The sequence below is a fragment of the Periplaneta americana genome, chromosome 7 (assembly GCF_040183065.1).
Source record: "Periplaneta americana isolate PAMFEO1 chromosome 7, P.americana_PAMFEO1_priV1, whole genome shotgun sequence".
Lineage (NCBI taxonomy): Eukaryota > Metazoa > Arthropoda > Insecta > Blattodea > Blattidae > Periplaneta > Periplaneta americana.
In genome coordinates this window covers 24,708,102-24,725,258 of record NC_091123.1, presented here as the reverse complement: position 1 = coordinate 24,725,258, position 17,157 = coordinate 24,708,102, and the positions used below count along the sequence as shown (strand labels likewise).

The 17,157-nt window shown below is 37.1% G+C and overlaps 1 protein-coding gene across 16 annotated transcripts in view; it reads left to right on the top strand.

Annotated features, from left to right (window-relative positions):
- Positions 1–17,157, top strand: part of sls (sallimus) — a 959,631-nt gene that overhangs the window by 142,115 nt on the left and 800,359 nt on the right. Inside the window, exon 1 of one of the 16 annotated variants that reach the window (XM_069830442.1) lies at positions 4,505–4,720. The exons of the other annotated variants lie outside the window; for them this stretch is intronic. Coding sequence (XP_069686543.1) covers positions 4,604–4,720 — 117 coding nt within the window. The 5' untranslated portion in view covers positions 4,505–4,603. Of the gene's footprint in view, positions 1–4,504; positions 4,721–17,157 lie in introns of those variants that run through there. 16 annotated transcript variants of the gene reach the window in all.

Below are 17,157 nucleotides of genomic sequence, written 5' to 3'. Positions count from 1 at the left end.
CCGCGAGTATCGATTATTCTCGGATATGCAATCGAAAGACAACTAGCGAAACGTCACGGAGGCTGGAAATCCAATACATTCGCAGAAGGTTATGTTCTGTTACTATAATAATTAGCGTTAATTTTAAATAATGTTCAAATAAATTCAATTTGTCATCTCGTTTTTCAATTCTAAATCAATTTCCAGGTAATATCAAGATTAATGTTCATGTTATTCTCTAGATTATATCAAGGTCAATGACATTCGTTCCTCGGAAAAAATCAATACTTCCGCGTCTGCACACATCTCACAATTTAGAAGGTCAGTTCCGCTCTTCACTTAGATAATCATAACATGAATACTTATGAATAATTTGAAGTTAGAAATATTGTCGAGCATAAAAAGTCGTATGAAACTTGCCTATAATGGTAATTAAGACGCTCGTATGAAAATTATGAAACTCGCTTGCGCTCGTTTCATAAACAAACATACTCGCGTCTTAATTACTACCATTATAGGCTCGTTGCATAATGTACTATTATAGCGTCACATTGGCAGTGATAAAAATGTGCAATATTCGTTCAGTGGGCGGTGGATACTCTACCTTGTCCAATTTTTTTTTTTTTTTAGAATTAATTAACTTTGACCCTGGCATGTTCCTTTCAGTTCTCGAAAAACTATATAAAAATTTACTGGTATTTCTGATGCAAGCCATTGTACTTGGCGATCTGGCCGTTGACTTAAATTCCCAGTTGCTATAATTCCATCCGCTGACGTATCTGCGACTCGGCCTTGGATATTATAAATGTATTTACAATTGTGTCACTTGAAGCAACATGACGTTAAAGCATATTGAAGTCCTTTGCATCTCCTGAGTTGTAAACAGAGAGGTGCCCTATTTTTGGCGCTCTGTCTTCCGTGAGGCAGTCGAGTAGGAAGTGTAGCAAACGACCCACTTTGCAAATTTAGTGGGGAAAATCCCACAACGAGCTCTTCGTATATTCCTTAATATCGAGAATTGGTGCATTTCGAATTAACTCAGGCAAAATACGAAGTAGAGAAAGAAAACCTACTAAACAATGCAAAAGTAATAAAATAATTTATTGCCAACGGAAGTAACTCATTTTCATTTTATGTCTTATGATTTCTAGGCATACAAACAATCTATGTTTTCTTACTCATTCGACTTCCGACGGGACGGCAGTCCAGGTGGCCCGAGTTCGATTCCCGGTCGAGGCAAGTTACCTGGTTGAGGTTTTTTCCGGGGTTTTCCCTCAACCCAATATGAGCAAATGCTGGGTAACTTTCGGTGTTGGACCCCGGACTCATTTCACCGGCATTATCACATTCATCTCATTCAGACGCTAAATAACCTAAGATGTTGATAAAGCGTCGTAAAATAACCTACTAAAAAAAAGGGATGGAAGTACATAATGTCAGAAATTGGTTTGTAACATTGATGGTTAAGTCCTATTGAAAACATTTCCCCTTTCCTTTAATTTAAATTCCCTTTTGGAGCACAAATTTCCCTTCAGCTTTAAATTGGTGAGGAATAATTACCAAGAGAGCCAACATTATTAACAATGGATCCAACTACTAGGTGTCCCTTTCCCTGTTGATCTAGTGATGAAGGAGATAATATGTATCCCTGACCATTGGATGTTTCTCAAACTACTATAATAGGATGCAAAAACCAAAAGATCTCGGTCTACCGTTTTATAAACATTTTCACATTTTGATAGAAATTGAGTCCATTATGTCTTTTTCACTATCGTTCAATTTGTTTAACAGTTGCTGACACTCAGATTTAAAGAAAATATTGTCTCGAAATAATATTTTGCTGGTAACATTTAAAAGCATCAGTTTGTTACACAGATCTGACTCTATTAATCAAAGATATTTGACCCTACTAATCGATAGTGATCGATAATTTGTTCGTGTAAGTGTGGGTTCTTTAGTTGTTATTTCTATGAATAGATGGCGAAGATAATAGTCAGTGTTGCCAATCGCATATAAATATACTTGCATTATAGAATTCCATATTTCATCCTTCTTTACTGATTGTAAAACAACACTGGATTTAGCTGGAAACCGCTGATATTGTCAATTGTGAGAATTATTTATATTTAATCTACATAATAATTTTCCCAGACACTTCTTTAACCGCTCCAATAATGTTGCCACCTATTGAGAACTAGCGGAACTCTTTCAGAGTTTGTCAATTTTTTTATACCTTTGGTTCTGACTTAGCTCGTGGGTAGAAAGTTCGCGTACACGATCAGGAAATCGTAGATCAGATATCTTTGAACGCCTAATAACATTTTTACACAATTAAGGTGTCTATGTTGCACTTAAATATTTGTTTTATTTTGTCAGAGATGTCTAGTTAATGTCACAAATTATTGGCTTTACTCGTAGTAAATTTCCCCGAAATGCAGATAAAATGGTAAACATTTCCCGTTTTTCTTTCTTTTCAAACTGATAACTCAATGTCCCCGAAGAAGGAAAATTTCACTCAATTTAGTCACTGGTTTGTAATTTTATATTTGATATTCATTTGTCAGCCAATTTTACAGTAATATATGAAAATGTATAATATTAAATAATAGGTTAAGTGAAGGCAATTTGTTACGTTTTTATTTATTTAGTTATTTATTCATTCATTCATTTATTTATTTATCTACCTATTTATTTATCTATATATTTATTTATTTATTCATTCATTCACTCATTTATTCAATTATTAATTTATTTGTCCATTTATTTATTTAGTTTATTTATGTATTTATTTATTTTATTTAATTGTTTATTTACTTATCTATTTATTTATTTACTTATTTGCTTATTTAGTTATTTACTTCTTTATTTATTTACTTACTCTGAAACCCACACCATTCTCTGCTTCAAATTACGAAACATTAACGAAATATGGCCGTATTCTTTATTCACGTACGACGATTTTCGTATATAAGTAAGGTACGTATTTGGGGTGGGTGGGTTGGAAATAGAGCTTTCCCAGTGATCACATCAATTTCTACTAATCATTACTATAAATCCAAGGCATTTTCAAGGTATTTTAGCAATTTCCTATAGTATATTATTACGATGTACCGAAGTACATATGATATTTCAGTGCAGAAATTCTCCGTCATCATATGAGTTCCACCTCTTGGGTTCCCTATAGTGGCAGGGACATAAGTAACCTTCACCCATTCGCCTTACTGTTGGGGAAAACCTTGGGAAAAAAACCAACCAGGTAATCAGCCCAAGCGAGAGTCGAACCCAGAGCGCAACTCCGGATCAGCAGGCAAACGCGCTACAGCTCGAGCTACTCCTGTGGCTCCTAATAATATTAAAACTCATATTCAGAGAGGAGTAATTCGCTTTCCTCGATTGGAAATGAACCTATGGAGAAGTTGGGAAAAAATCCATAAGGGGGGAATTCTCTGGTTTCCTCCCTCCTTTTAATTTGAATACTGGTAATAAGAAACTGCTGATTTGCTTGGTATGAGTTATACGATGTAAGAGTAATGGAACGGAGAAAAATTCTCTCCGGCGCCGGGATTTGAACCCGGGTTTTCAGCTCTACGTGCTGATGCTTTATCCACTAAGCCACACCGGATACCACCCCGGCGTCGGACAGAATCGTCTCAGATTAAGCTCCAACTCTTGGGTTTCCTCTAGTGGCCGCCCTCTGCACTACGTCATAGATATCTATGAACCTAGGACCGAAGTCCACACATGTGCTGAGGTGCACTCGTTATGAGTGACTAGTTGGCCGGGATCCGACGGAATAAGCGCCGTCTTAAATCAAGAAGTGATTTACGCATATCATATATATTATTTTAATGTACCGAAGTACATATGATATTTCCATGCAGATATTCTGCGTCATCATACGATGTAAGAGTAATGGAACGGAGAAAAATTCTCTCCGGCACCGGGATTTGAACCCGGATTTTCAGCTCTACGTGCTGATGCTTTATCCACTAAGCCACACCGGATACCACCCCGGCGCTTATTCCGTCGGATCCCGGCCAACTAGTCACTCATAACGAGTGCACCTCAGCACATGTGTGGACTTCGGTCCTACGTTCATAGACATCTATGACGTACTGCAGAGGGCGGCCACTAGAGGGAACCCAAGAGTTGGAGTTTAATCTGAGACGATTCTGTCCGACGCCGGGGTGGTATCCGGTGCGGCTTAGTGGATAAAGCATCAGCACGTAGAGCTGAAAACCCGGGTTCAAATCCCGGCGCCGGAGAGAATTTTTCTCCGTTCCATTACTCTTACATCGTATGATGACGCAGAATATCTGCATGGAAATATCATATGTACTTCGGTACATTAAAAAAATATATATTGGTATGAGTTGCCGAACGTAACCTGGCAGATGCGAGCGGGACTTCACTCTGAACCTCACGCCACCCGGTTGTCACTGCTCATTAATTAGCCCCCCCAACACTCCGTATCACGTTACGTAAGTCCCTAGTGGCGCCACGCAGCGGCGAGCGCCGGCAACTCCGGCAGTGTGGGTCGAGACGGCAAGCGAGCCGGTCGGTAGTTGTGTGTTGTGCGGGCAGTGAGAAGACAAGTGAAGTGCGCCGTGCGTATTACAGCGACATGGAGGTGGAGGAAGCGCCCTCCGGAGGCGAGACGCAGCCCCGCGCCCCCACCACCACCATCAGCACGATCTCTCTCCACAGCGGAGAAACTAGACTCGTCATCGCTCTTTTACAAGTAAGATTTTACAAATTCTGTCTGATAAGCAATGTCTGTTTTTGAGCAAAATTTTAGTTGGAATCTGTTGTGACAAGAAAATAATCCAATCTTCTAAGTAAAGGCTATTAGATTCTATGGTCTTGAACTACCTTCAACGGTGCCAGTTTCTGGTTTTTAATGCGAAGAATTTTATTCACTGATACCAATGTCAACGGCTTCCAAGTTTTGGAAATTTCTGTCACACATGAAGTGGACCATGGAAATAAATGAATAAATAATTTAAAATGTAAGAAAGGTCATCGTAGTAATCAGTCTTTTATCACTAGAACGATCGAAACAAATAGTAATCTGAAGGCGCAAGATCAGGACTGTATGACGGGTGTGTTAGTATTTCAAGTTCTCCCAATTCCTGGGTTTTTTCTATGGTTGTTGGAACAGTATTGGGTCTCGCATTCTCCTGTTGCAAGGGAATTCTATTTAGATTAACTAATGCCGAGTATCTTCCTCAAAATTTCATAAATACTAGTTCTAACTGTTGATAATAAAGATCCACATCGACTGCACGTCTGTTTGTAACAAACTGCTAGTGAATCCCACTTTCAGAATTCCACCACACACATGATATTACTTTGGTACCGTACCGATTCTGCTGACGGGGATCGAACCACTGTTAATGTTTTCGGGTGTCAGCGTTGCGGTAATATACATGTGATAATTCTCATAATAAATATATCATCCATGGGATTAGCGACAAGCTGACTACAGATATTCACTCTGTGTTGAGCCTGTTCAGGTGTCAATTTGTGAGGTAAAGATCTATAACTTCTATATGATTTTCTAAGAGATTTAATGTGGCGATGTATGTATCTTTTGAAGTACGAATTTCTGATAACCTACAAGTAACTTAATTTTTTCTTCTAAAACTCTGCGTGTATTCTCAATATTGCATGTTTTAGGTCTTCCAGGTCGTTGTAAATCTTTAATGTCCCCTTCTCCATTATTTAAAAGCGCTGGAACTATCGTTGTGCTACACGCTCACTAACGATACCTTCACACTCGATTTCACATATTCTTCCAGCCGCGGCAGCATCTTTGTAAGTAATCTTGTTTACACTAGTGCTTTAGAATGACTATAATCTCAAATTTTACCACCATTTTGTATTCTTTACATTATTAACAATTGAAAACTCTCACATACTCACAATAAGGAATAATAACCATAGCGTGCAGTAAATTGCATTGCCCAGCAGAAGAAATTATTAAAAAAAAAAAAAACACCAAATTTAAAAAAGCTTTCCACACTACAGTTTTACCGGAGGTTTGTGAAAATTCAACTTCGATCTCGCTACACACCATACACGGGAGAAGAAACGTACTACTTAAATCGTTGAACACAACCTCAAAATTGTAGCACATCGCTCTAGACACACGATGTGACAACTGTGAAAGAATGTATTATGCAAATCTGGCTTTCAGGTAGAAGCTCCCTGTGAAGCAGGCTTGAATAATTTCAAGGGGAAAAGACAGAAGTCACAATTTAAGTCACACAGAATTGTGTACACTCAAAGTTGGGTTTCTGGCGTCTTGTCAGCCCATTTGAGTTGTGTGGATATAAAGGGAAGAATTGTGACGGTGTCGTGTATAGTTCCTGAGGTAGCTCAGTCAGTAGAGCATTCGTGCGCTAAGCGAAGGGTCCCGGGATCGATATCCGGTCCCGGAAAAATTTTTCCCTAGAAATTATTCAAAACTGTGAAAGCTATAAACCCACTCAACCTGCTACAATTACCTTCGTTTCTTATATACCCGACCGATTATCTTGTCCGTCATTCTGATATGAAATCGTTCCATAACCCATTGTTACTACCATGATGTTGCACTACGAGGGTAAGCATTCTTTTCTTCCATCCAGAGTAAATCTATCTTTATCTGTCTGCCTATGAAGAAGCTTATATGCAAGCATACCAAACGCCTGAACAAACCTAACCTTAACTGGCAAAGAACCTAGACCTTAGCAATGTTCCATTTCTATTTACCTACCCATCCGTCAAAAAAGCGTATATAAAAAAGCAAGGCTTGTGAGTGTTTCTAGACATCGGGACTTCGGGAGTGATCAAATCTCGAACGTCAAGCAGCCTTGAATCGCCACAGTTGCTTTTACCTGACTGAACTTTTATCTACTTTGGAAACTGTTATATATGTATAAACAAAGTCCACACCTGTGGAATAACGGTTACCGCGTCTGTCCGCGAAATCAGGTGGCCCGGGTTCGATTCCCAGTCGGGACAAGTTATCTGGTTGAAGTTTATCCGGGGTTTTCCCTCAAATAAATGTGACAAAATGCTGGGCAACTTTCGGTGCTGGACCCTTGACTTATTTCACCGGCATTATCACCTTCATCTAATTCAGACGCTAAATAACCTAAGATGTTGATAAAGCGTCGTAAAATAACCTACTGAAAATATAAACAGTCGAGTGGCCTATTTCAATCATCATCTGTACCTTTCAGCGTATAATAATCCGTTCCCCAATCTTTATTTAATTACTAGGCCCTTATTAAAAGGCTAGAAATTTTCTTTTCGTATGTTTGAGATAAGTGTACAATTCAAGTAAAAAAAAAAATTAACGTTTTGTTTATGTTTTATGTTTCTTAGAAATGCAAATTTATTTGAGAATTGTTTTTTTCTATTTATATAGGCCTAACCATAGGTAATAACCAGGGAAAGGATTTATATGTAAATACATATTTACTTATAAAGCTAATATAATTTATATTTTGCATTATCTTTATGTTTCACAATGTGTAGGGTTGAAAAATCCTACTTTTATTTTCCATATTTTTCCATATTTTAGAGTTTAGTACATATTTTCGTTAATTTCCATATATTTTCCATATTTCATATAAAACAGTCCATATTATATTAGGTTTAACAATAAAACAAAACAAAATTCCATTAACTTTTAAAAATACATTTCAACAATAGAGATTTAAACACATGTTCAGTAATCCCTTTAACATCAGAGTTATTTGAAAATTAGCAGTCCTATCAACAATGGGAAAGTAAGTTACAAAACTGTATTAATTTAATTTAAAATTTTTAACAGACTTCAGTTGTGCAGCTCAACAGTTAAATGCCAGTCAGAGTACACATAGGTTCAGTTTTGTAAATCATACTATAAAGACGGTAAATATGCCAAAAGTACGTCATTCAGTCAATTTAAAATCAAAACTAACAAGTTACATTTCAGAATTTAAAGAAGATGGTTTATCAACTGACAATAAAATATTATTTTGTAATTTGTGTCAGTGTGCAGTATCATCTACACAAAAGTTCCTGGTGCAACAACACATTACAACTAGTAAACATCAGGCCAACAAACAACTAAATTCCAAGCAGAGACAATTGTTTTTAACACAACCAACAACATCGAATGTAAGATCTGAGTTTAACATCGACCTGTGCCGTTCTCTCATCTCTGCTGATATTCCTCTCTACAAACTAAAGAATAAGGTCTTCAGGGAATTCCTTGAAAAATATACTCAACATACAATCCCGGATGAGTCAACACTTAGGAAGACGTATGCTCCATCCATCTACGATGAGACAATACAGAAGATAAGAGATGAAATTAAAGATAGTTCAATTTGGGTTTCCATTGATGAGACTCCCGACAAAGAAGGTAGACTTGTTGGTAATGTAGTTATCGGTTTGTTAAGTGAACAATATTCTGAACGAATTCTTTTACATTGTGATGTTCTAGAAAAGTGCAATAACAAAACTATAGTTAAACTGTTCAACGAAGCTATGGGTATCCTGTGGCCAAAGGGTATTATGTACGATAATGTGTTATTCTTTATTAGCGATGCTGCCCCTTATATGGTCAAAGCTGGACAAGCATTATCTGTTGTATATCCTAAATTGACTCATTTTACTTGTGTGGCGCATGCATTTCATCGTGTGGCAGAAGTGGTCAGAGACAATTTCCCTAAAGTAGATTTGTTGATTTCATCAGTGAAAAAAGTATTTCTCAAAGCTCCCAGTAGAGTTAACGTGTTGAAAGAAATGTACCCTGAAATTCCATTGCCACCAAAGCCAATTTTAACTAGATGGGGTACATGGCTAGAAGCAGTTGAATATTATGCCGAACATATAGACTCTATTAACAATGTTCTCCTTGCATTGGACTCTGAAGATGCAGTCTCAATTGATACTGCGAAAACAGTTACCTGTGACATAAGTGTGAAGAATGACTTAGCTCACATTCAGCATACATTTTCATGCATCATAAAAACGCTCAAAAGTCTCCAAAATAGGCACCTTTCACTATCTGAAAGTTTTGAAATTATAAATAGTACTGTGGAACAACTGAATCGTGGTAGAGGTAAAGTTGCAGATGCAGTAAGAGCTAAGGTGGACACTGTACTTTCAAAAAACCCTGGATATGAAGAACTACAAAAGGTTGTTGCTGTGATGAGTGGTGAATCAACAGTGAAGATTAACTTGGACTTATCCCCAGCAGACATTGTGAAATTGAATTATGTACCAGTTACTTCTTGTGACGTCGAACGCTCTTTTAGTCAGTATAAATCTATCCTCAGAGACAATAGAAGAAGATTCACTTTTCAGCACTTGAAAGAAATGTTTGTAACCTATTGTTATGGTAACAGACAATAAAAATTGTGTTTTGTTGAAACTACATTGGAAGATAAGGTACGTCCATTATATTTTTTGTTTAGTTTGATTAAAATGTACCAATATTTAACGTACATAGTCATTTTTTTATAATTTTAAGTCCATATTTAATTCCATATTTTGGTAAAAATCCATATTTAATTCCATATTTTGGTAAAAATAACTACATATATATTTACATATTTCATATATTTTTAGTCCATATAAATCCGTTCCCTGGTAATAACATATAATAGAACCAGAACATTTTGGTAACCAAGATACTGTTCTGTTTTGTATTTTTATGCTCGACCATGCCGAAATGTAGTAATTATACACCTGGAAGCAGTCCTCTAATGCATGTCATTAAAGTACACCTATTCATTAAAGTATAAGTGTTCAGCCAATGACAACTCAGCTTACAGGTGTTCAGCCAATGACAAGTCAGCTTTGTACCGTTATAAAACCGCAAGTATCGATTATTCTCGGATATGCAATCGAAAGAGAATTAGCGATAAGTCACGGAGGCTGGAAATCCAATACTGTCGCAGAAGGTTATGTTCTGTTACTATAATAATTAGCGTTAATTGTAAATAATATTCAAATAAATTCAATTTGTCATCTCGTTTTTCAATGTCGAATTCAATAATCAAGGTTATATCAAGTTTAACGGGATTACATCAAGGTCAATGACATTATTGTTCCTCGGAAAAAATCAATACTTTCGCGTCTGCGCACATCTCACAATTCACGACTTAGAGCAAGGTCACTTCCGATCTTGTCAGATACAAATAAAATGTATAGGCTACATCTGAATAATTTCAAGTTAGAAATATGGTCGAGCATAAAAAGTCGTATGAAACTTGCCTATAATGGTAATTAAGACGCTCGTATGAATATTATGAAACTCGCTTGCGCTCGTTTCATAAATATCCATGCTTGCGTCTTAATTACTATCATTATAGGCTCGTTGCATAATGTACTACAGCCGCGGCGAAAATGCGACACACGAGCACATTGTGGCTCGCAGTGCTTTTCTCTCGCTTCCTACCTACAACCCCCACCCTCTCACTCACTGGAGTCAAACTCCGTTCTATTTGTATTTATCTCGGACCTGCGAGTGGCGTATCGTCGCAATATCTCTCTCGAAACCATGTACCTCTATAAAAAACGAAAGCTTCAAGTAGGATGGGAGGATGCATTCTTTTGCTTACAATATGATGAAAATATTAAATGTATGATTTGTTCACAAATATTACTAGGAAAACGGTTGTATAACATAAAACGGCATTATAAGTTACTACATGTTACTGATGAAACATTAAAAGGTTAAGTGTTATTATTATTATTATTATTATTATTATTATTATTATCATCATCATCATCATCATCATCATCATTATCATCTCTGTACGTCGATTCTTTTACAGCAGATGTACGAATAATGCGGTTAGATTTTCAATTTAAACTCACAGATTTGCAATGTGACGTTAAATGAAAGCTAGATGTAAGGACTTGACAGATATTGAACTTTTCAAATCTTTGGAAAAAAATAAATATTTGAAGCTTCATTCTTTCGCTTGCTCTGTTGAAGCCATGTTCGCTGTAACTTACGTTTGTGAAAAATTATTTTCAACAATGAAAATAGTAAAAATCAAATTTAGATCACGACTGACAGACAAATACCTTCGTATCAACTACGATTGGCAGTAAGTGACATAATTCCTGATTTTGAAACTTTGTCGCAGAGACATTCTGAAGACAGTTAATTTTAGGTTGTGATAATGTGTCCTATGTTTTCTTGTTCATTTCTTTCTTCGTTACACGTCCTAAACATTAACTTCCCCTTCGGTTGTCCGCCTCCCTCCATAGGTGCTATGCACGTTGCAGCTTACACAGTGGCTCGGCGCACCATGGCCTTTTCGCCACGGCTGATGTACTATTATCTCAATTAAACATTTATAATGTTATTTATTTCAGTGATGTATGTTATTCAAAGCTACGAAATCTTTCCACGTCGACCAAATGCTATTTCGAGAATGATGAGCGAGACTCGAAGCGCACGAGAATGACGAGACGAGACAAATGCAACGAACACAGCGAGCGAGAGCGGCAGTTAGTTTTGTTCATCTCTAGTAACAGGCACTAAGCCTAATACATAATAGGAATAAGAAGAGAAGAAGGTGATTTGTTTATTGTAAACATGGGTTATTTATGTTTTGCTAAAATAATAATAATAATGATGAGAACTAAGCAAAATATGCATGAAGTATGTCTTGCTTTTTTTTATGTCTTGCTAAGGGTCGTATTCATAGACAAGACTTTGGACCAAAGTTGACTTTGGAAAGTACAAAGTCACCATTTTCCTATTCACAGTCGACATTTTGAGGAAAGTAAACTTCAATCGTGACTTTACTTCGAAGTCGCCGAAAATCTAAACTTAGACTTTGACTTTCGTTTGTGGACTAAAGGAAAATGATTGATATTTGGGAAATTGTTGAATTTGCCGAGAATATTGAAGACATCCAGGAGATTATTAAAGTTTCTCATGTTCCTTAGCGTATTATTATAGATTATAAATTCAAATCAAGGTACAGATTTGATAAACAGACAGTATTAAATATCCTCGTCATGTTTCAACTTTCATTGATGAATAATCAAAGAGGATTATCTATTCCACCATAAATAATACAACTTATTTCATCGCGATTTTAAGCTATAGGTAAGGATTAATAGCTTAATATTGATTCTTACTATTTAATTTTATAGAAGATAGTTATACAGTTGGAAATGCAGTTAATTTATAATCCTTGCGGTCGTCATAATAATGTTTTCTACATATTGAATTCAGATAATTTTTAAGTAGTTTCTGCAGACATGTAGGGAATAACTCTGCCAACTGTCAGCAGGGTAATATGTCTCTTTCATAGTCTGTCATTGGTAGAATCTCATCTTCCATATCTTCACAACAAAACTATTTTACAATGAAATAATTTCAGGGCTTAATGTGAAACTAACGTAACTGCAATAGATGTTTTATTCACAACAAAATTCTTAACAGGCAATACTATTTCAGATAAACTATACCATCACGTTTTGTAGTTATGAATTGTGTTATATATAAGACTGTTCGAACTGAGTTACGCTTTTTGTGACCAAAGAAGAACAAATTATTATCGATTGGTGTAAAGACCTGAAAATGTCAATTTTTGTACTTACGTTAGTTTCACAATAAGCCCTCGAATAATATTATTCTTATGTAAAACTGCAAGAACTATTAACAATTGCTTAACATGTACCGATGTTCAATTGTTTCATTGATTTGTGACTCAAAAGATGGCTTTGATTGTCGCAATGCTTACTCTATTTCAACTATCTATTAATTTAATTCGTTTAGAAGGCAGTGATTTTGATTGCCAACATTAGAACAAGATCGTCAAATCTCGGCTTACCGAAGTCAAAGTCAAAGTCTCAGAAGTATTGTCTATGAATAGAACTTTTAACGAAGTTAAACTTTACTACGAAAGTCGACTTTGGGAAGTCTTCATCCAAAGTCTCGTTTATGAATACGGCCCTAAAAGAATACCACATTACAAGACCAATACCGACTGAGAAACGGGGTCTCTTTTCAGGCGCCGTTCACTTGTCCATGAAGATTGTGGTAGTCTATAATGAATTATCTCATGCTCTGTCATTGATTCATACGGTTCTTGTTATACTGTACGTGTTAAATGCTTGTATAGCATTGGAATCTTGCATAGGGCGTCTCCATCGTAACTGCTTACCTTAACAGGTTAACGGTAGTGAACCCAAAATGGGGGGAATTCAAAAGTCCTTGTTTCTTGTTTGTTCTGTTGGCTGGAAGGAGGGTGGCAGGTAGCTACAGGTAGGAAGATGCACCCGTCAACCTACTTCACCCCCTACTTTCCCTTACAAGTTCTGTCTTTCTAGATGTAATGTGATGTATTGGGTTTCGTTCTGTGGACTGTGGGAGAGAACCGTTCAAGCAGTAATGGGATTGAGAAAACGTAGCTAAATTTCAGTCTCAAAAAGAGGAGCGTATTCTCCACAATTTCCACTCCAAGAAGCTTTACATAAAATCAGTTCAATTACAGAAAAAATAATATTTCTTTCCTCAAACTGGAAAACTTTTATTCCATGGTAAAATCAATAATTATAGGCAAGTATAGGCCCAGAAAAAAAAAGACCCGATTCTTGAAGATCCTTACAGAGAACGATTCACGCCACAAGTATAAATTTCAGAACACGGATTCCTTGCTTTCCCTCTTACTTCAAAATTCCAACCTTGTGGACACAAAATAAATTATTGACACTGAAAAGTGCCTTTTCGTAAGCATGATGTTGCGCATTCGACAAACGCAGAAAACTCTGCTCTTTTTAGTATTTCAAGATATAATTGTCAGTGAGGAATCCGTATATTGAAATTTTCCCCAATTCAACAGCAGTTTTCAACCCAGTAGGCTATTATTTGATGTCACAGGAAGGTATTTCACAACTAATGCAAACAATATGGAAGTAATTTAAAAATAAGATCAAATAAATACCTAAGAGCCATTCTGCAATAAACACGATACAGTACGACAATCTCGATTATGACAATTCATTGCAAACATCCAGATAGCTCTGTGCTAGCGAGGTTGTTCGTAGATTACAAAGTTCAAAGTTCGGATACTTTTACGGAAAGATTTTTAAAATTAATTATACAGTTAATATTAGAGGAGAAAAATTCGCTCCCTCGCCGGGGATTGAACCCGGGTTCTTGGTTCTACGTACCAAGCGCTCTCACCATTGAGCTACGCCGAAGTTCAATCCACAGCACCAGATCGAACCTCTCTCCTCCAGTGTTTTTTCCCTTTGTGGCCTGACTCCAAGTTGGGCATGTAGGCTATGTTGACATTTTATATTAAGTCAACTGCGATTAAACAAGGAGCGCACTCAATTGAGTGACTTGATGGCGGGGATTTCATAGTAATATGCACAGTTATCTGTACAGTAGGGTAAAGTTGCCTATTTCCGTGAAACCCCTAATCCCGTGATACTTTTTAAAAATTGAATGTATGTCAAACCCAGATATCTTTCTCGAAAGAGTGCATCTTTCGCCTACTTTTGAGACATCGGTGAACTTCCTAGCAAGATACCCAATCCCGTGACATTCAGTGAAAAAAACGTATCACGGAATTAGGCAAGTTTACGCTAATATGCACTGTTGCTCGAAGAATCTACGTTAAAAAATAATCTTTACGTAGATTCTTACAGCAACAGTGCATATTACTGTACAGATTACTTTGCATATTACTGTGGAATCCCGGCCACCAAGTCACTCAACTGAGTGCGCTCCTTGTATAATAATAATAATAATAATAATAATAATAATAATAATAATAATAATAATAATAATGATTTATTTTAGCTGGCAGAGTTAAGGCCGTAAGGCCTTCTCTTCCACACAACCAGCAAAAAGTGTATATACATATGCATGAACTTACAAAGAATTCAACTGTATAATCGCAGTTGACTTAATATAAAATGTCAACATACATGCCCAACTTGGAGTCAGGTCACAAAAGGAAAAAACACTGGAGGAGAGGGGTTCGATCCGGTGCTTTGGATTGAACTTCGGCGTAGCTCAATGGTGAGAGCGCTTGATTCGTAGACCCAAGGATCCAGGATCGATCCCCGGCGCCGGAGAGAATTTTTATCCTCTAATATGAATTGTATCTGGGAGCAACAGTAACAAATATAAATGATACTAGGGAGGAAATTAAACACAGAATAAATATGGAAAATGCCTGTTATTATTCGGTTGAGAAATTTGTATCATCCAGTCTGCTGTCGAAAAATCTGAAAGTTAGAATTTATAAAAGAGTTATATTACCTGTTATTCTGTATGGTTGTGAAACTTGGACTCTCACTTTGAGAGAGGAACAGAGATTAAGGGTGTTTGAGAATAAGGTGCTTAGGAAAATATTTGGGGCTAGGAGGGATGAAGTTACAGGAGAATGGAGAAAGTTACACAACACAGATCTGCACGCATTTTATTCTTTACCTGACATAATTAGGAACATTAAGTCCAGACGTTTCAGATGGGCAGGGCATGTAGCACGTATGGGCGAATCCAGAAATGAATATAGAGTGTTAGTTGGGAGGCCGGAGGGAAAAAGACCTTTAGGGAGGCCGAGACGTAGATGGGAGGATAATATTAAAATGGATTTGGGGGAAGTGGGATATGATGATGAGACTGGATTAATCTTGCTCAGGATAGGGACTAATGGCGGGCTTATGTGAGGGCGGCAATGAACCTCCGGGTTCCCTAAAAGCCACTAAGTAAGTAATATTAATTGTTACCATAACAGATGTATTGTGTAGGACAAAAAATAATAATCTTTACGTAGATTAATTATGCAGGTTAATTTAGTTTATTATCATTTTATTTTATTGCACGATTTATAAATATTCCTCTATTATTATGATAATGTAATTACAAACAATAAATGCTTTTTAATATCTTTTCTTGTATAGCAAAGAAATATTTCGAATAAAAGTTGTTTTGTTGTACAAATAGCTGTGTAACTTTGTTACGCCGTACAGCGGTTGAAGACCTGCGCTAATGTGGACCCTTTGAGCGGGCGAAGAGCTGGTCTGCTTCATCTGCAATCAGAGAAGCATCACTGCAGACGAGAGGTGTAAAGATGTGGATATAATCCGACCTGACAGGAAACCGATTCCCATGTAATTGGTGGGGCAGCGAGCAGCACGCGATGAGGGGCGGGGAAAGGGGGGAGGGCTCCGGGCCTTGCACCAGAATGCATGTAGAACTTGAGACGCCTGCAGACAGGACGAAGTTTTGGAGTAAGGAAACATAAGGCCAGTAAGGAGGATAAAATTAAAATAAAAGGAAGGACAAAAAAAAAAGACAATTTATAAGAAGAAAAATAGAAGTAACATAAAAGTCCTGTCGGCCTCGAGGTTGCGGGTTCGATTTTTTTTGTAGGTTATTTTACGACGCTTTATCAACATCTCAGGTTATTTAGCGTCTGAATGAGATGAAGATGATAATGCCGGTGAAATGAGTCCAGGGTCCAACACTGAAAGTTACCTAGCATTTGCTCATATTGGGTTGAGGGAAAACCCCGGAAAAAAACCTCAACCAGGTAACTTGCCCCGACCGGGAATCGAACCCGGGCCACCTGGTTTCGCGGCTAGACGCGCTAACCGTTACTCCACAGGGATGGACTACACTGATTTTATTTCTCTATATTCGGTGTAGCGAGATACAATATATTGCGTGTTCTTAATTGAACTTACATAAATAACATGAATGTAAAACTTAATTCTGGGCATCGTCTACTCTACATTGATTACTCTTCTCTGCCGAGATACATTCAGTCACTGTCAGTAAACGTCAAATGTGGCATATCGGAAAGATATGGTTTCTTTCCTTATTCTTCCATTTGCAATTCTCGTATACAAAGTACAGTACAATACCGCCACAAATAGGCTAGATGCGAATTTTTTAACTAGTATTTATGCAATAAAATTGAATCTCAAGCGACGGTATAAACCACTGACAGTCCAGCGGTGACCAAAGCGGGCGTCGTGATTACATCGTGTAATCACATACATTCAAACGGGTACGAGGAGTTTCCTGTACATTGCTGTGTGTTTCATTCACATACTGAAGGTAAGCAGTGGCGGTATCATGTCGCTCTACAAACTCTGTCTCTACAAGCAGTAAGAGGTGGTTTTGTAAAGAATGGGAAGGAG